The sequence below is a fragment of the Haliotis rufescens genome, unplaced genomic scaffold (assembly GCF_023055435.1).
Source record: "Haliotis rufescens isolate VD_foot unplaced genomic scaffold, xgHalRufe1.0.p SCAF_7, whole genome shotgun sequence".
In the NCBI taxonomy this organism is placed as follows: domain Eukaryota; kingdom Metazoa; phylum Mollusca; class Gastropoda; order Lepetellida; family Haliotidae; genus Haliotis; species Haliotis rufescens.
Window position 1 is genome coordinate 993798 of NW_025964361.1, and position 26016 is coordinate 1019813.

Genomic DNA, 26016 nt, shown 5'->3' on the forward strand with positions numbered 1-26016 from the left:
TGATGATCAAGCTAGTTTCAGAACTAGTTGCATCATCAGGACCATTGACTTAGATCGGTGTTTCTTACAGACCCTGATACAAATATATATCAAATATAGCCCATGCAAGTCTATAATTTTTGGCAAGTCTCGATTACTGCAGTATCTGAAAATGAAGAGAGTCACTGGGCTCCCTTTTATTATATTTTTTATTAAGTTAACTGAACAACGTTTTTCTTTGCGATATGTTCATTTCAGAGACTAGATGTCAGTCTATGGTTCAGGGTTCCCCTGCTCTTGTGTTTCCTCCACCATAATGAGGGTACTAGTCCTTCACTACTCATTAACCCCCAGTTTATGATATGTAAAACAACATCATGAAATAAAGTTGGCTGAACTTGTATGTGTTGTGTAATAATGAAACTTATGCCCTGAACTTTAGTAACAGTTATAGCATGTCCTCTCTTGAGTCTTGGTGTGGTAAATGCTTGAATTAGACAAACCTCAGAGACAAGTATTTGATGAATAACATGATTGAATTATGGGAATCAGCAGGGGTCTGTAAGGTTTTGAATAGGTTCTTACATGATTTTACGGATCTTTGAACTGAATGTGCTTTGTTCATCCGTCAGACATATTTCGCCTACATCATGGTAAGTAATCAGATCTGGGTCAGACAAACCAGTGGTTGACATCATGAGCAACAGCACTACACACTGTTGGCCAAGGCACCAGTCAACTCTGGGAATAAGCTTGGGTACTGGGGGCTGTTCTTCCCAATATTCCTGATACGGGCGTCTCATTGAATGTTTATATGACAGGCATCGGGGTTGTTAGTCCTGTTTTAACTTTGAATAGGGAAATCATGACACAATTTTATAGGGTATGTTATTACATTTTTTATATGTTTCCAGATTTCATGTCGAACACTAAAACTTACAATTCTAGGTACAATTAGAAACACAATCAGTCTGTTAGTGTTGTAAAGACATAAGAATTGATGAACTAAAATATACCTTGCTGTTAGTAGACCTGCATGACATGGACAAAATCTGATATTTGTTGTTGTTGTGCTACCTGCATTGAGATAGTGTTCCATTTGTCACCTATATTGGGATGGTGTTCTGTTTGTCACCTCTGTAGGGGCAGTGTTCCGTTTGTCACCTGTGTAGTGGCACTGTCGGGGAAGTGTAATCAGATTAGCCAATAGATAATCCCTCTGCCACCTGCCAGAGTGGCACATTATACCGTAATTGCAATTTTTGAAAGACATGTAAAGGATTTTCTTAAGAGCGTGTTTCAGTGTATTAATTTCCAATAAAAACAATCATTATGTTTTAGTATCTTTTACCCATTTTTAAAAATCTTTTTAGAAGATTTCACCGTAAGAGCCGAAATATTCAAGACTTGTCTGACCACATCACGCCTTTTCACTATAGTCATTATCCAAATCCCTTGAATCAAAGGCATTACCATGAATAATTAGAAAACAATTATATGCCAAGGTCCACATTGATACAGTGAATATTGGGTAGGTGCTAAGTGGCTTGCATTACCCCTCGTTGCCAAGAGATTATATTATGTGAAAGGGAAAACATTATTCTTTCAAAAAGGCATAGTTTTAGCAGCATTTAATACTGATAAATTATGTGCATGTTGATATCTGACCTAGAGCTGATAGATCCAGCGACATTCATCTTCTGTTAACCTCTCTCTACAGATGACAAAGTAGACACAATTTATGGATGACAACTTCTTTGTTTACTGTAAAGGCGATGTTTTGGAATAGATCCTTGTACGGTTGTTAAGCAGTGGTATAAGGATCTATTCCGAAATGTCACCTTTTCAGTAAATAAAGAAGTTGTTATCCATAAATTGTGTCTACTCTGTATTCATTGTGTTTGCTGTAAATATGATACAGATCTTAATCTGTACTCTTATTGCATTGCTTCTCAAAGGGATATCAGGACATTAGGGGGCTATCAATTTCACAGTATTGTTGCCATGATAAGCTGACCGTGATATGCTGCTGCTATATTTTTACAACTATTGCAATGTGTTTTGGATTGAATACAAAAGTAAATTATTTGCAGTAATTTCTCTTATTGTTATCATCAATACTATCAACAGTGTAAATCCATGGGTAACTATTGATCTTTAATGGCCATGGATGTTTTGACACTGGACAATGGCATTCATCAATAGTTCTCCCCTAATATATATATTTTAGCAAGCAAAGAGGAACACGTTTTCCGACTTCAATGTCTGCATTTGCAGTACAAGACACCATGAGTTATCAGCACTAGAAACCAACAGCTTTAGACCGCTAGACCTCATAATGCTAACATAGCAAAACCCTTAAAAATGGCAAATTTCTACAAGTCCTTATGATCCCTTAACTATTGGGTAGTTTGGCAAGGATGATAGGATGAGTGCCAGTTTCCAACACTCAGTTATATCCAACTAGCCCAAAGCTTCTTTCAGACCAATGATTTATGTATCAGGTAAATTTGGTTTAGAAAACAGATAATGATTTTCCGTCATCTCAGGCCTTGTGGAGTAGTGGCCCTCTCTGTGTATGTAATGTAACTATGGCCGCTGCATCTTCATCTGCACTGGTTAGTGTGTCTGTGCCATCATCACACCTTCAAATGTGTGAAACATTTCAAACATTTATCAACCATGACCAACTAACATGAATAATTCCTTTGTGTGCAAAACCGCTTCAAAGAAAACCATGGACATTATCAACTCCAATTTAGCAAGTTACACAGCACATGTTTGCGTTCAAGCAGGAGACTACAAGATTAGCTTATCTACCAGGAGATGAAAGCCAGACTTGGGAGCTGATTCAGACAGTCCTGTTACCCAACAACCAAGCCATGTCATACCACTGTAGGGGTTCCGTGTAACAGTCAGGCGTGCAGGATCGTGGCACATCTACAACACTGGTGACAGTGCAAGTTTCATCACTGTCAGGTACAGGAAGTTTTATTGTGGACAGTCCCCTATTGTACTGCCATCTACAGGCACCCCCAGCCCCTATTGTAACGCCTATAGGAAGATGAGAGCTCATTGTGTGCCTGGTAGAAAACTAGTGGGGCTATTGTTGGGCCAGGGGAAGTTGGAATTAGCATTGTGTCAGGATTAGGTAAAGTTGGATCAGGCTGTCTTGTTTGCTTCAGGCAAGTTGGTTCTGAAAGGGTGAAGGGGATTGGAGGCTGTTGAGATGGGTGCTGGGACTTTTGAAGTAAATCTAAGGTGGTTTCAAGGGCTCTTGAGGAAGAAATGGGCTAAATTAATTCTGTAATTTCATTAGGTACTTTCATTTTGGTTCTTGCAAGTTTTGGGTGTGTTTGTTTAATTGCCTTACAGCATTGTGGGATTTGAAATAGATGCTAATGATATTGTAGTAGGTTTGAATAAATAGTTCATCCAGATGTGGATGTAGTTTACTGCATTTGTAGGTCGTGTTTGAAAGTAGGGGCTTGTGGATATAATAGGCAGTTAATTAGTTTGTAGTTGGTTTACAGAATTGTTTCATTCTTACGATGTCGGTGGTTGAAAAATAATCATTATTTTAAAATAACTGAATTTACCAAATTTATGCACCCACAAGGCAACATGAATGTCTCCACCAGATGTCACATCAGAGACGTAAATTTTACATTGGTTCAAACTCTTGTAATGTTAACAGCTTTGTATGTTGTATGTCAATCCTCTTGACCGACTGCTCAAATGACAGGCTCCATGCTGTTGTTTGTCCACCCCGGACTATTTACAGACGACCACAGTGGGCACTACACCAACTGCTATTAGAAAACCAGTATTTCTACAGCATTGTGAAATTGAAGATTGAAATCTAAAGACAATTATTTGCTGGTCACTCAAAGTATTAAAGCAAAACAAAGAGAATGGTTTGAATTGATTTGTATTTATTCATGACATTTTGATTGACTAGAAATCAAAAATATTGTAGCACTGTTCTTGTGTTCTTGACAAGAAAATAAATAGCATTCATCTGACATATGTACATATTTACACTATACAATGAGCAAGAATCTGTTTGGTATGCATGAAAATCTGTATTGCACTGGGAATGACAGTAATTGTGGCTTTGAATGATAATGTGGAATTGTAATGAAAGAGTCTGGCAATTGCAGGAAGAGTAATATCACCGATGGTTATTCACAACATTTACACAAAGTCAATTTCTTTGTAATCACAACCTCGAAGCCACAGCTTCTATTGTCCTCACAACCACACTATTCACAAATGTCCTGTACAAGTGAACGTCACATTCGCACTATTAAAACCAGGAGCACAAATTGTTCAGTTTACAACTGGGCGAGGGTCTTGATTTTGTTCGACTTGTCGCTCTTGTGAAAGTGATGACTGAACTTCTTGAACTTGCGGACCAATGCCTTCTTGTCCAAGATCTTGTGCTCAGTGGCACCAACTGCTCCGGTAGAGAACAGCTTCCTCCTCATGACAGGCTCACTGCGGACTGATCCCCCGGAGTAGGGGGGGCGGGGTGTTGAGGTACGGACACTGGGGCTGTGGCTCACGCTCTTCTTCGATGACCTTTTCTTCCCGATAGGACTGTGGGGAATCTTGAAGATGGAGTCTTCAGGTCTGACTGTAGCAGGTGTTGGCAGTGGTGCTCTGTACTCGTTGCTGGAAGTTGAGGGTACGCTGCTGCTGACGGTGGTGTAGCCGCAGTGAGAGCCGACGCTGCTGTAGCGGGGAGAGTTGCAGGGAGCATAGAGGCCACTGCTGTTGACGGAGTCGGCTGGACTGTCTGTGAGGACAGTGTCGATAAGAGAAGAGTCCGCCAGGGAAGACACACGGGTATAGTCTGTTGTTGTCAGAGCACTTTGTTGCATGGTGTTGCAGGGGTTGATGAGGCCGCCGGCGCTACTACCACTGGAGCTGGACTTCCCGGGAAGATCGAGTCGTTCTTGGAGAGGGGACGAGTCCAGAGTGTCATCGACATCAGAGGGCTGGATGCTGAAGAACTCGGCACCTGATGTAGAGTGGATGGGGGCCTTCTCCCAGGAAGAGTTGTTGATGATGGGCAGCTGGGTCTTGGTACTGGTGCGGGGTAGCTTCTCACAGTTGTTCTCTGCGAAGACTCGGTTGCTGCAGCTGGATGTCTCGATGGTGGAAACCATGTGGGTGAGGTGGAGAGATGGGGCCTCACGATGACGGTGGTGACGTCGCTTGCGCTCAGTAGACACTCGGGGTGTGCTGGAAGTAGACTTGCGGATTCTGTGAGACTTGTGCTGGCTGTGTCTACTCCTCATGTAGGAGCCCTGGAGGTCAGCTGGATCGGAGTTCTCATCAATGGACCAGGTATAGACGCTGGAGTTGGAGCTACTGCTGGGCATGGCAATGGATGGGTCGGAGATCATGGTCGAGGACATCAGTGGGTGACTACTAGTCCGAGATGAAGATGTCTTATTGCGGCGACTTGTGGATCGACTGGATTTCTTCATGGTGCTAGATGCAGATGCTGAGTCAGTACCGCTGGACCTGGAACTGGCAGTGGAGGTACGCCTGTTGATCATGACCTTGCGGAAGGACACTTGCTGTTCAGCTCCCTCAACAAGTCGCTCGGAGCTGTCACCGCCTGGGAAAACCTCTGGCCTGCTGAGGAGAGTGGTGTTGTTATTCTGCTTGAGCTGGATAAGAAGCTGGTTGATCTTCCTCTGTCTGTCAATAGTAAAGTCTGAATAATAATGCCTGCGAGAATCCAGGTCCTTCTCACGGTCAAGATCAGGCACAACCTGGTTATCCGAGGAGTCTGAGGAGGACTGGGGGTAAGAGTCTGAGGAAGTAGCAACTCCATTCTCGGATGTGGTGACATCGATGTTGTTCGGCATGACCTGACGGAGCACGTTTGAAGCAACAGTGACGTGGTGATTGTCTGTGTGGAACACATTCTGGTTGGGCACTGCTGCTGTGCTGGCACTGAGGAGGTTGCAGGAGTCAACATGGTTCAGGTTCTCAGGTTCAACTTCCGCCGAGTTTCTTGTGTCTTCAGGGCTGATGGAGAGATCAGAGTCTGTTAGGGTATTTCCAGCAAGGAGCTGTTCTATCAGGAAGTCAGCATAGTTGAAGTTGGTGCGTCTTGGAGTTCCATCGTTGGCTAGTGTTGGCCTTCTTGGTGTGGACATCTTCACGTTGTCATCAACAGGGAACTCATCTTCCAGGCCGCAGGTCTGGAGCAGATTTGTGAACTTCGACTTAATGTTGCTTATCTCAGACTGGAGGGCTTGCTCCTGAGCTTTGATGTTTACCTGGAAATTAAGAAAAAATAAATAAGTAAACAAGTCAACAAATGTCATAGGTTTAAAACAAACTAATTCATATCAAATAATTAAAAAAGAACCAGACAAGTTCCATTCCTACCATTACTCCCTGAAATCCAATTACTTATGACCTTGGGACCTAAATGTTATTCTATACTTTTGACAGCTAAGGGAATATTTACCTATGGCCAAAGGTTATGGCAAATAAACTAACCCAGGGCAATTCAGCCGATTATATCCCCTGTGTACAATAACCTGTTTGCTGTGCTAATCAGACTAAAACTACAGTGTGATTGGTCCAAGCTTGGACAATGACAGGGAGTTATTCTAAGGCCTATGTTTTTCTACCTGCAGCCACACTGTCTGGGTTAAACAATGTAAGCCTGGCCCTGTCAGGGGTTTGTTTGCTGCTGATTAGGGGATTCTATTCTTTTGTCTTTAACCCTAGGACATTGTGCTAAGTGTGCCATTGACAAGTTGCAGTTCTGAGCCACTTGTCACCAATTAGCCCCTAGTATTTTCATTTGTTCTCTCATTGGACATGTTTGTGTGTGTCAAATATGACATCAAAACAAGTGTGGCAGTAATTTGGAAGAACTTGGTCAGATGTCAAAAGTGGGAAAATTACTTTTTATTTTAAAAGTTGAAAATACCTATGTAATGTTACATATTTAAATTGCATTACCTTTTACATGTTCTAAAAATACTTTTTTACTTGATACAAGTGAATGGTCTAAATGGTTTTAATGAAATAGAAATCTTAATTAGGCCTGCCAGTATTGTGCAGTGACCTGTTTAATCTTATCATTGTGTATATCAGACATCATGGTCAGACTGGGGCTGGTTTCCAGGGTTACGTGGTTGTAAAATGGGGCCATAAATGCAGCTATGGTTTGAGGGGTGCTTATCTGAAGGGGGACATAGGCATGTAAAGGGTTAAAGAGCCTGAAGCAGCTACTGCAAGATTTATTGCCTCTCAGTCCAGTCTGACAGGCTCTCTACATGAATCCTAATGCTTTTTCAGTGGTTGGTTATGTCATTGTCGAGTAGACCCCTCACAATAGACTGGACAGGGCAAGTTTAATGGGAAAACTGAACTTTCTGGCCACTGAACATCAAAGGGAATTGTTGAAAATAAAAAAATTATTTAGATTTTATTTATCGGAGGAATTTAAGAAATAATGGTAAAAGAAAGAATTACAAAATGTCCTTGTTCACAAAATAGGATTTTTTACTTAAACCAAATAAATAAACACTAAACAAATAAAATAAAATACTGAAACATAAATGTTAAAAATATTGAACAGAAAATAGGCCGAAGATACATCATAACATTACATGAGACCAACAAAGAATGGCAGCCATTTTGGATGAGTTGTAAACAGATAAGATGGCTGCCATCCCTTGTCACCACCATCACCAACCCTCTATCACAATTACCTTACAAATTCTGTAAACCATTTCCAGATCTAGGTACAACACTGTTGAAACACTTACAGCTAGAAGAAAGAATGCCCAGCCTGGCTCAGAAGGAATATATACAGTTGATCCCACAGACCCAATTGGTCATCAGTTTCCTGAACACAATATCACAGTCCTCAGCTTGTACATCCAGTCACAAAGGTATAATCCAAATGAAGAAAACTGTTGCTCAAACTTCCACTGTGTTCCATTTAAGGTACAGACAGTACATAATGTTGAGATCACTGTGTCTGGCCTCTGCTACTGACCACTGCACAGCCCAGGCCTGAGTGCAACTCACAATGCCATCCTGATTAGCTCATACTGACCAATAGGGCTATACACATGCAAATCAGATGCCCCCTGCTCATTATACCACTGGGGCCCTCATGGGGTGGGGAGTTCTGCTTGACTGATTACAAACTGTTTCAACCTTCTGGGGCCTTGGTTTTAGAATTAGTTTTCCTGAATTATTACCAAAGGACAATTTAAGGACTGATATGTGGAAGTTGGAAAATACATTTGAGAATTGGAAATGGTCATCCTAAACAGTGCCCCTGTCAGGAGACAGAATGTTACAGTGTGCTAATTATGTGAGAGTGGTCAAGCTGAGAGGCCGGACAGATGTGGGGGACCTTTGTAGTGACCAGTGGCCCTGCTTTCTGTATAGCCTCTCACAAGCCAGGGAGGGGAGGCTTTCAAACAATAACCCCCAAGTTGATTACAGGTTTTAGCTAAACTGTTAAAACTAACTTTGTAAAGGGAAAAGTATACAGAGGCATGGTTCCCAGGAGAAATTCCCTATAATTAATTCTCATCCTTTGATGATATGTCCTCTAGAAATTAGCAAGTTTATGTCAATTTATTTTGGTAATCCTTTCCGAATAAACCTCTTCAGGGCGATGAAATTTGATTGAGTTAGAAAACATTAAAGTGGGAAAATATGACTTTTGAGACAATGCAGACTGTTGTTATAAATTGATCAAAGGGTGGAAAGGGAAATAGCTGCAAATTATATAACAATTTGCCTCTATATCCTACCCAAATTGTTTATATTGGAAACCATGCAGAGATGACACCTAGTCTAGAAAGTTTTTAAAATCCACTGATGGGGAAATCATGAAGCATTTAATGAAATGTGGAATCACTCTTTGTACAGCAGGAAATTGCATTTGCCAAGGACACGCTACACTACAAAGAAGATAGATACACCCTGTTCAAACAGCAATTCACTCTACCTGATACATTGTTGAAATGATGAATGGGCCATTGTGACACAAGCAAGCAAACACTTGCTTGAGTCAACAGTAACTCAACACAGGCAACTGACCTTGGGTAGTGACCGAAGAGCCTTAAAATGTATATCAAGAGTTACCTCCCTTAGACCAAGAAATGGTGATGGTGATGGAAGTTTTATGATGCAAATTCAGCCAGAATATGATGAAAACAGATAATTTGACTTACCATATCAGCTTGAAGCTGCATGTACATCTCGTCCGAGGTCATGTGGTCATTAATGCTGGCATCGGTTTCCATCGTGCACTCTAACCAATCTGCAATAAATGTAAGCCTATGAGTACAAGGTAATAAATGTGCCACACTCGTTTGTTTGTATGACCTGCTCGTGGAAAGTCAAACTTGCAAATGAGCAAAGATACATGCTGACCCAATAAAAACTTGCACCAATAATTGTCATTTCAACACAAACCTGTGAAGGTAACAACATAATTGGCGATAGTAAAATCCCTTCTAGAAAAACATAACACCTTGTAAACTCCAGCCATCAATTACAGAACAGGTGTAAGTATATATACCTTGTGCAATCCCGGGGTTCAGGTGAGAGCTGACAAGTCCAACACATTCCCCCATAATTAACATGCTAACCAGCATAGGTGTGGAGGACAGGTGAAAATAGGTAAAAACCACAGGTAGATCCAAGCCCAAGTTAGACTGATGTGAGCAGCATCACCTTCATGCCTTAAATGTGAGTGGGATGCCACTTGGCTGTCTATATATCTCACCATGCTGTCTGGAGGTTGAGCCCAGGCAATTAACCTATTGTGTTGCAATCTGCTGTATACAGATCCGTGACACTGAAACTAACTCTCCCATTGTACAACACTAATTGATTATCTTTCATTCAATGCTTTGATTTTCTCAGTGTTTTTCACTGTCTTTAGTCCAGGGTGGATTAGTGTGATCTGTAATTTACAAACTCTGTCTACCTGGGTTATCTACCGGGGATTACTCACGGCTGGCTCTGGGATTAGCGATGTCATAAATTCTTAAACAACCCACCATGACATCAACAAGAAAATGACATGTTATCAAGCAGGAAGAACAATCTGGCTCTTTCATGTTGATACCACTTTTTGTTTCCATCATCTAATCAGACATTGTATATTTCATGTATTCTCCACTTCAAACAACATTTCACTGTCAGTGCTAATCTCTGTCTAATAATTATACTACCAACTTGGGGCTGTTTAAATATTGTAAATCAAACACTATCTCATACTCAAATTTGTTAGAAAAAACAATGAATATTCAAAAAGTGAATTATTGTAAATCAAAACAACACTATGTTATGCTAACATTTGTTTGAAGAAATAATATTATTGAGAATAATAAGAATAATATTGAAAAATTGTGTGTCAAACAGCACTCATATTTGTTCAAAGTTTAAAATAAAATCAAAATAAACTGGCAGCCTGTGAATGGTGAAACCACTTGAAAAATCAATTCCTAACAGCAATGTCCGAATTTAACACTAATGAGCAGATGCTACTGGTTTTAACAGACGTGATGAAACCAAAATTAGACCAACTGAATTGGGTCCTTGCACTCCCCCTATGACCGACTATTATAGGTGATTAACAGACAGCGGACATTGAAGGGGCAAACTACAGCACTACAGTGGGGTAACTCAGATGTTCTATAATTATCCCTCTAAAGACAGGTATCAATGGCAACTAATGTTACAACCACTATTATCCTAATTTGAAACCTATTAGATGATATGCATAATTAGATTGTACCTCAAATTCCAGGTAGATTTTAAACGTAACAATTTTAAATTTTCTAAAATTGAATTTAAATTTGATTTTTTACATTTAATTCAAGATAATATTCAAATTTAAATAGTTTACCTTCAAGTTGAGCTAGTATTCTTTCTGTACTCCTTGCCATCATAATCATATCCAGGTCACAGAAAATTCCAAAATACAAGTAGTTAATTGTATCAGGCAAGACTGTACTGATCTACAAGCTTCCACCCTGCTTATTTATAGGCTGTAAGTGTCAAAAATGCAATCAGTTCCTGCCATATATGGCTTGAACAATAGAAGCTTGTTAAGAGCTCGGCTCTGGTTGGCTGGGGCAAGACCTCATACCGAGGTGTGTGTTTAAACAAATTGAGTCAGGTAAGAAACAATACCTTGTTTTTGTTTGTATAAACAAATCAGTTGAATCACTCACTCATTGTCAAATTCAATAGGTGATCTAATTCAATTAAATGGCATAGAAATCTCTCACATGAGTAAGGTGACATGGTGATTGAGGAGTATCAATTTGTGAATTTGTATGTGCTGAAAACTGTTTACAAGTGTCACTAAGCTGTTATACATTACTGGTATGCTTACAATGTGCAGACACTGGACAGTCAGCTGAGGTCAGCTTGCTAGGGACACATGCTAGGGTTTACTGACCATTGTGACAATATGCATTATAGATGCATGATAAATTTTATTCTGACCATTTTTCATTATGTGTTTGGTGAAAATTTTTTAAATTCCTTAATGCAGGTGTGCATGACTTTTGGAATATAAGATTATGCATAATAGAATACATAACACAATAGATGTTTACATAATAATTAACAGTTTAGACATATCACTAGGTTATCCCATAAGAGTCAGTGTTGTATTATCTATGATCCTGATACCCGTTCTTTATTCACTGTGTTGAGATAATCTAAATCCATACAAGCACCTGTTAAATCCATCTCACCTTACCTCACACCTGTCTCAGGTGATACCTAGATAAATCCCACACACCAACATCCTCCTCATGCCATTGTTAAGCTGTACTCAAAGTTTTCTTATCATCTTGTGTTGTTTGTACAACAATTCTTTAAAATAACTATTTCTCAATACATGTCTTAAGAGTATTTAAATATTTTGAGGATTCCATTAACTTGTTTTGAAGAGTATAATGTGGTTACTTCATAATGTGTTAACTGATTACAATAGTTTAAACAATAATTAAAATAATTGAGTAAGTGCAGGTATCAATTAGTGCAGGCCATAAACATGTTTTTAATTAAAGCTAAACTTGCTTAATATAAATAATTAGAATTATAAATCTCATAAAAAGTATATTGTGTGCAGAAAAATGGAAAATCAGTCATTTCAGAAGAACAGGTAATTGTTTTGAACATGTTGAAAATTGAAAAATTGAAAAGTAAAGTTTACCTTCCCAGTCAGCAATAACTCTCATGGCTACACGACACAGGAGCTGTTATCCAAAGATAGGTATCGGTTATCCAACACTTGGTATCAGTTATCCAACACTAGGTATCAGTTATCCAACTGAGTACACTGCTTTGTAAAGGTTTTGCTTAGTAAGACAACTTTGTGTAACTCTTGCTATTTCCAGGAATGAATGATGACCAACATGGACCATCCACCCTTTTAGTTCATTCCTTGTCAATACACGGTGATCTAACCAGCCAATGAGAACTTTGCAAGTTACAGAAAGGCTCTCTCCACTCAAAATCCTGAAAGGGTTGATTGCACACACCTATGCACCTGTATTGCCCAAGCTCAGATCAAAGCATCAGCATATTAAGTTGAATGGATAATTAGCAAATCCCCTTAGTGGTTAAGACCTTTGAAGTAGATACACACTATATACACCAAGCTCCCAACAGCAGAGATCAAGAATTGGGCTTGGGTCAAATGATCACATTATAATCACCTAGTTTTACAACCCTAATAAAAAAGATAGAAGGGGGGTAACAACTGAGCTGGTGTTTTTTTAATAAGTCACCTTTTTGTATATTTGTAAGCTTTATGGCCTTGATCTCAAGTTATCCAATTATTGTGAACTGGGTTTTGTATACTATGGTTAATACATGGAGTAGACGGGATTTTAACAAGTCATAAAGTGGGGATTGAAGGTGTATGTTGTAAAACATGGTGCATTTACTTTGAAGTACCTGTTTAATGAGGGATTATATATTTATGTCCCGAAGATATAGAAAATGTTTATATAAAACTGTTTCGTATCTAATGATCCTTAAATGGCCATTATGAATTTCTGTAGTGAAAAATTAACCAGGTAAAACCATACATCATAGATAGTATCTGTGAAAATGTTTCATTTTAGAAGTCATGAAAATTAGGATCTTGTGGATAAGGGCCATAAGAATGATTGAAACCGGACACCTAGTCATTATGAACTTTACTCGATGATACTCCTGAACTACAATGCAAATCCCTCCCTAACCCCCATCCCCTTCCTGCTGGGGACCTGTCCCCCGTGGGAGCTCTCTCAAATCCTATTGTGTAAAAGGGTATCATCTCACCCCAGTGAGGATCAGTATTGTCCACAAGTAGAAACCCATTCCTGATGTCCAAATCCTCTTGTAGTCCCGTGGAAGGAGATTAGCTACTCTGAGGAACTCGGAACTATAATCTGTTCCTTCATGTAATTATTGCCCTCATTCCCACATTGCTAACATCATTATCTGTAACAAGTCACAATGTCACTGTATGATATTCCCACACCCAGTTCCTGTTCAGTATAACAGGCCATTCTTCAAGTTCGACCCAAAATTAAAGTTCCTTCTTTAAAGCTTAGTGTCAGTATACTTAAGGCAGTCTATCCGTAAAACATAGGCAGTGTAGAGTCATTCTAAAATCTGTCCCATGTGCTACAAATTTTCAAAACAATGAACATAATTAATGAAGGGCACAGTAGAGCACCCTGTTTCCCCCCTGCTGGATTGTATATAGGATGTTTCTATCAACTAATTGACATGAATGTGGTTGCTGTATAATGTATAGGATGTGCCTGTCAATTAGGCACATCTACATTTTACCCCCTCCAACTGATGAATGTCTTATGCCTGTCAATATGTTGTGATTATTATGTATTCAGTAGCCCAACAATGTAGGCCTGCAGCAGTTAACTCAACACCTAGCCATAGCTGGTGATGGAATGTCCTTCTACAGCTTGAGAAATGAGGTTGCTATGACAGACAATTTCCAGGTCCTGTCGTTAATCATTAGTTTGATTGGGGCTTGGCATTTTATATTTGTCTCAGATAACTAGAACCTGACCTCTGACCTTGGTATAGTTATGGATAATTAGCATCCGTTAGCTAATTGTAATCGAGTGTGACAAGCTGTACTGGTTGTGGTCTTGCCCACAGAGCAAGGCAATGTTATTTCCACCCCATTTACTTTAATGACTTCCTAATGCCTCATAACTCAATGTAATACTTCATGCATGATATTTCATACTAAACAGGACAGAGAAAGTTATCGTTACTTCAAATAAACACAAATTATATGTGTGTACAGCAAATGGTGGAGTTTTTCATAGCACAGGCTTGAATCAACAGGTTAAATTTAATGTCAATAGATGTCCTACTCTGTAGAAATAAGAGTGTGGCATTCCTCGTGTAGACACAAGATTCCTGAGGGGACCCTGCCCAACTCCACACCATGTGTTCCCGACATGCACAGCTAATACCAGGCTTTGACAGACTGTTTTCCCATCAGTTGGAACACATGATGGCCAACACCAGTAAACACAGGCCTGTAGTACCCTAGTCACTGACCCTTGCCAGTCTCCAGTGCAGGTGCTTGCTCAACCATCAGTTCCCAACCCCTAGCAGATGACCCAAAGAAGTGTCCAATTACTACAGATGCTAGTTCTATCTTCAATTCTCCATCAAGCATAAGAACCCTATGTTGGTGTCAGTGACCTTCACAAAAACCTTGAATGCTACATTCCGATTTGGGAAGTTACCATTGTCCTACTTGTAACTGACAAATGACTATAGGTCAGAGGAGTAGGTCTAGAAGAGGCCTTGGCCATCAGTCTCTGGCAGTGACACTTGTAGTTGAACTTCTGGGGAAGAAAGACCCCCTCCCTCCTACCTCTGTCACGCCTTGTTCTGGAGTCTATCAGGGTTCTGGGGGGTGGGGATTATGCTGATAATCTCTGTGGGGGGTGGGGTAATCCTGACCCTCTCCTCATTAGTTCTGACTACTTCTGTCCCCCTCCAAAGTAGGTTATATCATCAGAAGTAGCACAGGTGGTAAAACCTCAATATCATATTTTTGTTTAATCACTGAATTTTTTTTTTAATAATTCTAAATTTAAGCTTTGGCAACATGTGGTAAATGGAAATTATTTCCAGATTTATATCTTTTTTATTCCTGAAAGTTTTGTGTGATAAGGAGGGACTGATGCATGGGTGAGTGGTTCCAAAGTGCCTGCCACACTCCACCTGGCAGGGGGCGCTGCTTCTCTGTCCCACACCCTAGGGGGCATTACGGGCCATGACGCTATATTTACCAGTTGAATAACAAAGTTGTAAAAAGTAATAAACCAAAATGGAATACTGAAGAAATTAGAATTAAGCTGAAGTAGTTAAGAAAAATAGTTAAAAAACTGAATTGTTTAAAAAAAAATATATAAAAAAGTATGAGCTTATTACCAAGTTGTAATTACAGAAAGGCCATGTGAAAGCTATACACCTGCACTAACCACTGACATAAACAGTCTCAGTTGATATACTGCCCTACAACATGCGGTTATTGAGATGTGTTCACCTGGAATGAAACCTTTGTGGGAGACAAGACACAAGAAAGGGATCATTTAACCATACTAACACAAAAGAGACCCACACCAGTAGCAATACAAAACATGGTCAGATTGATCGAGTGTGGAAAGCAAAGACTGTCACACAGTAAGTTCTATCGGTTTCTCTCATTAACAATTCAAATTGTGCAGCATAAATGTTGAAAACTGTGGAAGTTCTTTGAGATCAATGTGGTGTGGTTAATCCTCTACAATTAGCAAGTCTGACCCTGGGTTGAGGATATGGGAGGAGGGATCACAGGTGTGTGGAACCCACCTCACAACAACGCACAGACCAATAAACAACGCTGTACGGCCTACCCTGTAATTAACAGCTTAAAACATGAGCCACGACGGCTGGATGAGCCAACTTTAAAAATTCAGCATCTTTTATGGCTGCAGTGTTAAAATTCGCCTTGAACTAAAGTAAACCTATTACTGTGTATGTCTTGGCCCTCTCACAGCCGTGTTCTTTGAGCTATTGATTTTATCAATTTGACACATTCTTTAAAAACATTGCCCTAAAGGACTTTGTGGAAGGTGACCATACAGACCCTACCCCCTATGGCTCCTAGCCGCCTGTTCTAAGCTCTGGACCCTTCTAATGAACTGGGCATTATTGGGAGCCCTGACTCTTACAAAAGGAAGATGATTATCTTGGCGGTCAGGCTGGTCTTCGATCTACAGCTTTGTGGTACGACTTTTATTTGATCTCGTTTAATCAGGTCAATTGGCTTTGTGAACTATTCCTTGTCAAACAGCAGCCAGTAATGATCAAACCACCCAACCCCCAATAGACATGGTGTCCAAACTGCTTTATCTTCAGACTCTGATTCGGATCTAAGTTCAAGTTTACTCCACCAGACTTATGCAATTACAATGATTTTTAATTGAAACTCTATTATGCAGTTGTTTGAAGTCCAATCACTAGTGCCAACATGTTATGACCGATGCCATACTCTTGAGTCCCCTGAGTGCCGGCCTGTTTACTGGCCTACTCTCTAACACTATTTGATCTTACGCAAATACCAGCCACAATCTCTTTGATAACTCGACTGTGACCTGTTATCTAGTCTACATGATAAAACTTTAATTAAAACATAAATCAGAAAGTTTGGAAGCAGAGATTTTCAATTTAGTTATTTAGTCCATTTCTTGACAGTTGATTTCAAACAAAACAAAACGCAATTATGTTTGTTACTTTTTGTAGATTTCTTATTATGAAAATATTAATTTGAAGGTCATGTTGACCTTGGTGTTTAAAATTCAAAATGAAATTGGAGATAAGTCTGTCCAGCACAGTAGTGACAAAAAAGGGTGAGGAATGTGTTTTGGGTTATCTTGGGAAGTGAGAAGGTTGAGCCAGCAGGTGATAAAGAGAGGGATTTTCCAGTCATTGAAGGAACTGCCTCATTATACAGCAATGGTGGGAGGACCTCCCTATAACACAAATTACTTTTTGTCACGGATCTCATGAAAGAAAATACATGTGGTGATTTGTTTTCTATTTTATTACTTTTCCTCATGAAGTCTGGATGATTCGATGATTAGCTTTTGAATAATAAGTGTTTTGGATATGCTTAAAATCCCATGTGTCATGCCTGACTGAAGCCACTTTCAGGGCTGATCTGGTGGGGTAAATAAATGACTTTTTCAGCCACAAGGGCACTTCGTGACCAGAATATTTATAAACATCCGTGTTTAAAACCAAATTTGTAGGAGATTCAAAATTCCCACCACAGGTGAAGAGGTCACATCAAAATCTGTTCTCAAATGTTCCAACATTATTTAAGTGCTGTCCCATATTAAAATGTTGAGGTAACAATTAAAATGATTCCCCCAAAACTGGAAAATGATTCTATTGCATAAAATAATTCAATTCTTTCATCCACTGATCAAAGTGATTAAAATATTTTTTTTATGTCACCAAGTGCTAGGTAAATATATTTCTAAGATGTTTACGACAATGCCACACATGCGAGCCACCTGTGCCTGCTGGTAATTGCTGTTAATTGTGTTATCCTATGATATAATTAAGCCAGATCGGTAGCTTCAGGCTCCGCAGCCATCCTAGCCTGTAGGGGTATCCTTTTCCTGTAAGCCCTACCCTCATGGAATGGGGTACACCATTAACCCATAAACATCACCATTAACCCTATGCATCTACAGTCCTCAGTCCCAACATTTTTTAGGAATTTTATTTTGATGATGGAGCTGTATTCTGGTTGTAAATTGTGGAGGTTTTCAAAGGGATATCAGTGGAAGGGAGATAAGAGTGTGAGGCCTTGTAATCATGTTGTCATAAGATGTCGTACTCCCTGCCCAAGTGTTCATCTATCACAAGGTGACAGCTCAAGGGTTAAGGGGGACAGGTGAGATTTGTGGAGGTCACACTTCCACTGTGTTAAACAACTGACCATAAAAATATCAGACTGAAAATTAGCAAAAGTTGATTTATATTTTTTGGGTATAGAATTTGTGAGAAAATATTTCTGTAGGTACTTGTATCAGCGCTGGGTGGAGACTGGGATTTTGTCCTGCTCAGGGTTAAAAGGACAACTGTCATCTAAATGAGGAAGCTCAGTGTATCTCATCTTTGGAGGTATATAAATATGATCTTAAGGTTGACAATATAGGCATGTGTGTATAATTAATTGGTCATAGGATTTCAATATTGTTCTAAGATGTTGAAAATGAAACATATGCATATATCATATTTCCAAACTATATTTGTGTTATACATATTCCAAACTATATTTTTTTTAAAGAAATTTATATTTTCTCTATAGTTTCATAAAATTTGGCTTACATTTCACAAGCAGGAAGCGCAACAGCTAATTTCAGATTTTGCTAAATATTAGTATAATGATTAAATTAATTATGAATAATATGATTATTTGACTTAAATTAAATTTTACAAATCATAAAAAATATGTTTTTACTAGTATAAATATATTTTTCAATACAATATTATGAATATGTTGATAAAATACTACCAAGTTCACAATACCTCTTTTTGAAATATTATCCATACACAGACAATCAAATTGGCACTTACTGCAGGAATCAGCTCTGTCAGCTCCAAGAATCATTTTTCAGATGGTAGTATCCAGGAAGCAATGCACATTTGTGTCAGTGGCAACAATTCAGTCGGGCTGGTGCCGAACATGGATGTAAGGACACCGTTAAAACCAGGCTTGTCACAACACCAAGGCCACGCTAGCCAAGATCACCAACAGTCCAAGCACAACGAAATAAAGGATCACAGATAGACTGAATCCCACACAACCACAATCAAATCAGAGCTTTAGCCACCCTGATAATCTTGATGAAGGTATAGAAGGAAGCCTAACTAGTTCTTGATCAAGATGAGGCTACAATTGACTAATCTACACTGTGTGATCTCTACAATATACTGCCAGCACTAGCAACGGGCAGCCCTTTTCTACCTCCGTCATCTAGTCATCCATAGTGCGACCAGTCAGGTGTGACGGACTATTGTGACCAGCTGTAACTGTCAGACAACTGAAGCCCGCCTCTTTGTTCAAATTTGGGTGGTGTTGAGGGGATCCCTGCGCTCTCATTGGCTGGGCCAGGTGACATTGTCATGGTGGAGGTATTGATTGAGTGTGGGGTGGGGGGAGGATGGGGGCAGGGGGGATGAGGGGGCTGAGAGTCGGTCAGTCTGATTGTGGTGGCCACTCTCTCCCACATCCGACAGTTGTTTAGCTTCTCTAACGCTATGTGTTTACATGTGTGCAAAACATGACTACTCCTGTTGGGAAAATAAAATATAAATTGCATAATTATTCTAATGTTGTGATTTGCTCTATGTAATCTCATTTATTTGGCTCTTTCTTTAAAAGCAATAATTTAATAAAATATTTTTTGTAAGCATATGTGTATGTCTTAAACCTATCATTGACTTTGGTATAAAAATTGAGTTCATGCTTTGAAGAAATGTATTGAAATAAAATAATTCAACATCACATGCAGGTAAAATTAATAAGCAGTTTTCATAGACCCTTTCCACACATCTTTGTTTGTAATTTCAATCAAGGTACATTTATTATCATACTAATGCCTTTGCAAGTTAAGATATATCAGCACAACACAAGATTTAATTTGTTTAGATGGAATTATGAAACTTTATCAATATGATTTCCCCTGAGAATACAGCAGAAAGATTGTTGTGATCCCGAGATAGCTTACGTTACGTAATGAAATTGGTTTGCATTTTGTTTATTCAGAATCTTCATTTGGTTCATCACTGCTAATGACGATGTATATGACTAATGTTGCAGTGATGGACACACAGTTCATTGTAAACACTGTCAACTATCCTGCCTCCATCACAGCTTGTAGCACCAGAACAAGTGTACACGTCACATCACACACGGTAGATACCAGGGCTAAACATCTCATTGCACCCTAGCCTGTGCCAAGGACATTCGAGTCTATCTCTCTGTTGGCACATTTGTGATAATTTGTGATGTTAACCTATGGAGGATTATAGCCGAGTTCACTGGTTAGTCCTTTTACAAGGCTTCAGACTAGTGTCTAAAGTCGTAAACCTCACCAGAACAAAATACTATTTTTACACATTTTCTCAGGATGTATGTAGACAGAAATCAATAAATAATTCATAAAAACAGTCAAGTCTTTGAAAGGCATTTAGAAGTGATACACATAAGGAAGAGAATTTATGGATGTCAACTTTTTTATTATGAGAAACAAAACGTTTTTGAGTATATGCTTACTCATTCATCATCTGATATCACCTGATGAAGGAGTAAGTATATACTCCGAAACGTAGTGTTCCTCATAATAAAGAAGTTGATGTCCATAAATTGTCTTCCTCATAAAAGCAGTGTTGTCAACATGACTTGGTCAGCCATGATGGGAAAATGGGAATGTAAAGCTACAGGTGATATGTGGAAATCAATTTAATATTTAAAAGTTACATGTTTGCCTTAAAGCAAAATATCCATTTTATGGTCTCTGTTTGAATATTAGTTCCTCGAAGCAGGCAAATTACCATATGTTTAGTGAAATCTTGCTTTATATTGGAAATGTGAGGCAAGCTTATATCCAGTAAACAAGAAATGACATGATGTCCTACAAGATGACTGACTGATGTCCAAACTGAATTGGTTAAATGTTCTGTTCATTTCCATTTGTTACTTTCACATTACATTTACCAACATTGGATTACACCAAGTTACAGCTGGTGTAATTGTGATTATTAATAAAAATATTATCAAAGAAATTAAAAATTAAAATAAGGTTGACAAGTTCCACAGCATATTTTTATACCAAGAGGTTTCAAGTAGGTAGCTGGCACTGATTTCTGTTAATTGATTTAATTGGCATTGATTGAAATTAAGCATGAGTAATTACCCAATATCAAATTTTATGTGTAATAATTAGATATCTAGAATTGATATCCACTTTCGGAGGAGCCGATCGTCTGATGTTTATGACGACTCTCTGACAAGATTACCTGTCTTACAAAGCACACCTTTAATGAGGGCTATTGTCTCATCAAGATGTCTTTAACTTTCTCTGTGGTATGGAGCTAAGCTTCTGTTTCTATCTTCGTTACTGAAGAGTTACCTCTGCTCAGAGGAGTGTAAGTCAGTACGGAGACGGACCGTCTAGCGACAGTCACAACATTGCAGGATCACATTTATTTCTCTTGTTGAAGTCTCAGTTTTATCAGCTGGATTAACACATTGGAGACCAAATCCCGATGAAATCTGTGATTTTAGAAATTAGATTTTAAAAAATTTCATTTACTTGTTCATGCCACATCCTAGCTGCATTAAGTAGACAAGATATGTGATTTCAGTTATGGAAATCAATACAAATGCAATCCCTATAACCCGAATAATAATAAGATTATTTTTTTGATAATTAAGTTGTAATCTGAATCACTGTATGATTGTCATGAAAAGCCAACATTTAATTGTTGAGGATGTATAGCATTGAAACAGAAATGAAGTTTTTCATGAGGATTGCAGAAGTTGCACATGCCAGTATAAACATTATATTAAATATTGTGAATATATATCCAGACAGACAAATCTTCCTTTCAGACTAAATATTTAGTGAGTGTCATGGTTGCCTTCCAACCTGTGCAAAACAAACACACCACTGTCACACAAGCTGCTGTCCTCTCTGATTTCTCCAGTCAGCTCATCTTAATTACCATCATCAATTAACATCATTAATTACATTTCTGCCATTGGCATTTACAATTCAAAGATGAGGTTGGACTTCATTAAACACCAGTTTGTTATCTTTGTTGAGGCATGCAAGGACTGTGTTGTCAGACTGGATTATGTGTTTCAAAGCAGTGTATGATTAATAATTCCAAAGATGTTTGTTCTCCATAAAAAGAAAACTTTTTGGCACATTTTGAAAATGTATTTTTCTTAAAGGGGATCTTTACACATTCAGTAATATCAATCTGCATGATACTTTAGAACTGCTTTCATTAAAAAATGGTTCTTTAAGAAAAGTATTTTGATAACAAGATTAAACTGAATCAACTCAATTCCACTTTCGTAGGAGCCGATCGTCTGATGTTTATGACGACTCTCTGACAAGATTACCTGTCTTACAAAGCACACCTTTAATGAGGGCTATTGTCTCATCAAGATGTCTTTAACTTTCTCTGTGGTATGGAGCTAAGCTTCTGTTTCTATCTTCGTTACTGAAGAGTTACCTCTGCTCAGATGAGTGTAAGTCAGTACGGAGACGGACCGTCTAGCGACAGTCACAACATTGCAGGTTCACTTTTATTTCTCTTGTTGAAGTCTCAATTTTGTCAACTGGATTAACACATTATAAGAAGATCAGGAGTACTCTGTGATTTAATCACATCGTAATGAAAACACATTTGTTTCCAAATGTTACTGATACATCAACAGAAGATTACATAACATCTCACATGTGAAAATTTAGCATTTATCTATTTTTTTCAGCCAATCAGTTATTTCATATCTGGTTAGAATTACACTTTTCTAACTTCTTATTTCCTTTTTATAATGGGAATTTAACATTGAATTTTAACAGTGCATTCAATGCAATTATTTCAGACTAAGCATTAAAGCCTTGTTCTCTTTATTGGTCCTGTTATCATTGAAATACAAGTCTCCCCATCCAAGCTCTGACATTAGATATAACATTAACATGTGAAGGGACTTTTTCCATGTTCCATGTTTTTCCTAAAGTTTAAATTAAATTAAATGGTTCTGACTCACATGGTGGATATTCTAACTAAAAGTGCAATACTCCATAGCTGACAGGAATTTGGCATATGGATTGTCTGGAATAATATAATCTCACTTATTCCAAAGAATAAAAAAAGAAAAAAACCATCTATGAATATCTATCCTTCACCACACAATTACACACGTTTCTAAAGTTGTTCCAATATTATTGTCTGGGAATACCCTGAACCATGTGTTGTTAAATGCTAATATTTTGTGACATATATAGGTTTTCATGAGAATTGCAAAGCCTTCACATGCCAGTTTAACATTTTATTAAATATTGTGAATATATATCCAGTCAGACAAATCTTCCCTTCAGACTAAATATTTTGTGAGTGTCATCGTTGCCTTCCAACCTGTGCAACACAAACACACCACTGTCACACAAGCTGCTGTCCCCTCTGATTTCTCCAGTCAGCTCATCTTAATTACCATCATCAATTAACATCATCAATTAACATCAGTATGGATATTTTTGTCAATGACATTTACAAGCTAGAGTGGCTTTACCTGAATTTATTTATTGAATTCTAAAGTAGCAATCAAGAATATACTTCATCCCTATGGATTCAAATGGTTTTCATATTTTGCTGAGGTTGATGTTTTCAGTCTTGCAGCTCCTGATGAGGACAAGAGAGATAATTCTACGGATATACAACTTCTTTAGTACAATGAATACAAAGTTTAGATGAAGAGGTAGTCTAAATCAGCACCATTGCTATTTTAAATTTTGTCTGTAAATGGTCTTATTTTGTTTTGAAATATTAACATGGAGATGATGAATATTCATAAATAATTATCTACTATTGGAGGAGCCAGCCATCTGATGTTTAGGACAACTCTTTGATAAGGTTTTCCCCTTGATAGCTGGCACTGATGTATAATCAATGGATTGAATCGCCATTAATTTGATTTGAGCGTGAGTAATTACCCAATATCAAATTCATGTGCAATAATTAGCTTTGTAGTAGTGATATCCACTTTCGGAGGAGCTGAACGTCTGATGTTTATGACGACTCTCTGACAAGATTACCTGTCTTACAAAGCACACCATTAATGAGGGCTATTGTCTTATCAAGATGTCTTTAACTTTCTCTGTGGTATGGAGCTGAACCTCTGTTTCTATCTTCGTTACTGAAGAGTTACCTCTGCTCAGATGAGTGTAAGTCAGTACGGAGACGGACCGTCTAGCGACAGTCACAACATTGCAGGTTCACATTTATTTCTCTTGTTGAATTCTCAGATTCCTATACTGGATTAACACATTAGAAAGTTTATCTCCATGTTATCAGTAAAACTAATCACTGAAGTAAATGGAATTTGGAAGTTTGTTATCATCTAAGCATTAGTTAAGTCCGAAGATGAGCCGTTTCCGTATGTTCTTTCTCGATTCATGAATCTTCACTCAAGGTTACATGCCTCATATTCTTGAGATGCAAAAAGTTCTTAAATGTAAGAGATTCCAAAATTATGAATTTTTAAAATGAATTCCATTGATATTTTCATCAAAAATATTTTTTCAGATTTAATACATATATCTGATCAATATTTCGTGTAATCAAAATCAGTCTGATTGTAATATAATATTTGTCCAGTGTCATCCCCACCAGACAAACATGGCCTGACACACTCTGATTTCAGCTTTCAGCAAGTCATTCATTAACATAATCAATTAGCATGATTAATTACATCATTGCCACTGGCATTTATACAGTGCTCCCAGCTGGGAGAAACTTCATTAAACAGCAAGTGTCAATAACTTGAGATATGTGGTAATTTTTAATCAGATAATATTAGACCAAGTTTATCTTTGATACATTTTAGATGCGTTTGTTTCTTACCATATTCAGATCACAAACAAAATTGTTTGTTTGTGTTTAGTGGAAATATATATTTTCATACATTATCCAATAAATCAAATACTGTCATTTTCATTCAATCACAGTATATCTCATATTTAAATCGTAAAGGATTTCAATTTTATGGAGCCGATCGTCTGATGTTTATGACGACTCTCTGACAAGATTACCTGTCTTACAAAGCACACCTTTAATGAGGGCTATTGTCTCATCAAGATGTCTTTAACTTTCTCTGTGGTATGGAGCTAAGCTTCTGTTTCTATCTTCGTTACTGAAGAGTTACCTCTGCTCAGATGAGTGTAAGTCAGTACGGAGACGGACCGTCTAGCAACAGTCACAACATTGCAGGATCACATTTGTTTCTCTAGTTGAATTCTGTTTAATCAACTGGATTAACACATTGGAAAGTAATTCCTCATGCAATCTGTGATTTTAGAAATTAAATTGTCAATAATGTTCATTCAAAGACAAAATTATTTATGATTATGTCACGAACAGACAACATTTAGTTCTTTTTTATATATATCAAAATAACACTGAAACAGAAATGAATGTTTTCAAAAGAACTGCAATGTTTTCATTCATCAGTTAAACATTTTATTAAATATTGTGAAAACTGTCTGTGTATGTTTATCCAGTGAGACAAATCTTTCCCTTCAGACTAAATATTTTGTGAGTGTCATCGTTGCCTTCCAACCTGTGCAACACAAACACACCACTGTCACACAAGCTGCTGTCCTCTCTGATTTCTCCAGTCAGCTCATTTAATTACCATCATCAATTAACATCATTAATTACATTTCTGCCATTGGCATTTACAATTCAAGATGAGGTTGGACTTCATTAAACACCAGTGTGTTATCTTTGTTGAGGCATCCAAGGACTGTGTTGTCAAAATTATGGGTCTAGGAACGATGTATGATTAATAATTCTAAAGATGTTTTATCTCTATGAAAAAAATACTTTTGGACACATCATATTAAAAATGTATTTGTTTAATTGCATTTATTTTCGTATGAGGTTATATTAATTTGCATGATACTTAAGTACACTTTTCATTTGAAAAATGATTCATAAAGAAAAGTATTTTGATAACAAGATTAAACTGAATCAACTCAATTCCACTTTCGGAGGAGCCGATCGTCTGATGTTTACGACGACTCTCTGACAAGATTACCTGTCTTACAAAGCCCACCTTTAATGAGGGCTATTGTCTCATCAAGATGTCTTTAACTTTCTCTGTGGTAT

At 38.1% G+C, this 26016-nt stretch overlaps 2 protein-coding genes across 6 annotated transcripts in view; one reads left to right on the plus strand and one right to left on the minus strand.

Moving 5' to 3' along the window:
* The window catches only part of LOC124139641 (39S ribosomal protein L28, mitochondrial-like), a 76953-nt gene that overhangs the window by 13068 nt on the left and 37869 nt on the right, over positions 1-26016 (plus strand). The window lies entirely within an intron of this gene.
* Positions 3859-26016, minus strand: part of LOC124139640 (mucin-4-like) — a 64022-nt gene continuing 41864 nt past the window's right edge. Inside the window, exons 1-3 of one of the 5 annotated variants that reach the window (XM_046506893.2) lie at positions 9569-9822; positions 9219-9307; positions 3859-6281 (exon numbers count right to left, since the gene is read on the minus strand). In XM_046506893.2, coding sequence (XP_046362849.2) covers positions 4317-6281; positions 9219-9307; positions 9569-9644 — 2130 coding nt within the window. In that variant the 5' untranslated portion in view covers positions 9645-9822 and the 3' untranslated portion in view covers positions 3859-4316. Of the gene's footprint in view, positions 6282-7733; positions 8085-9218; positions 9308-9568; positions 9823-18687; positions 19241-26016 lie in introns of those variants that run through there. The other 4 variants (XM_046506894.2, XM_046506895.2, XM_046506896.2 and 1 more) reach the window with 4 other exon arrangements.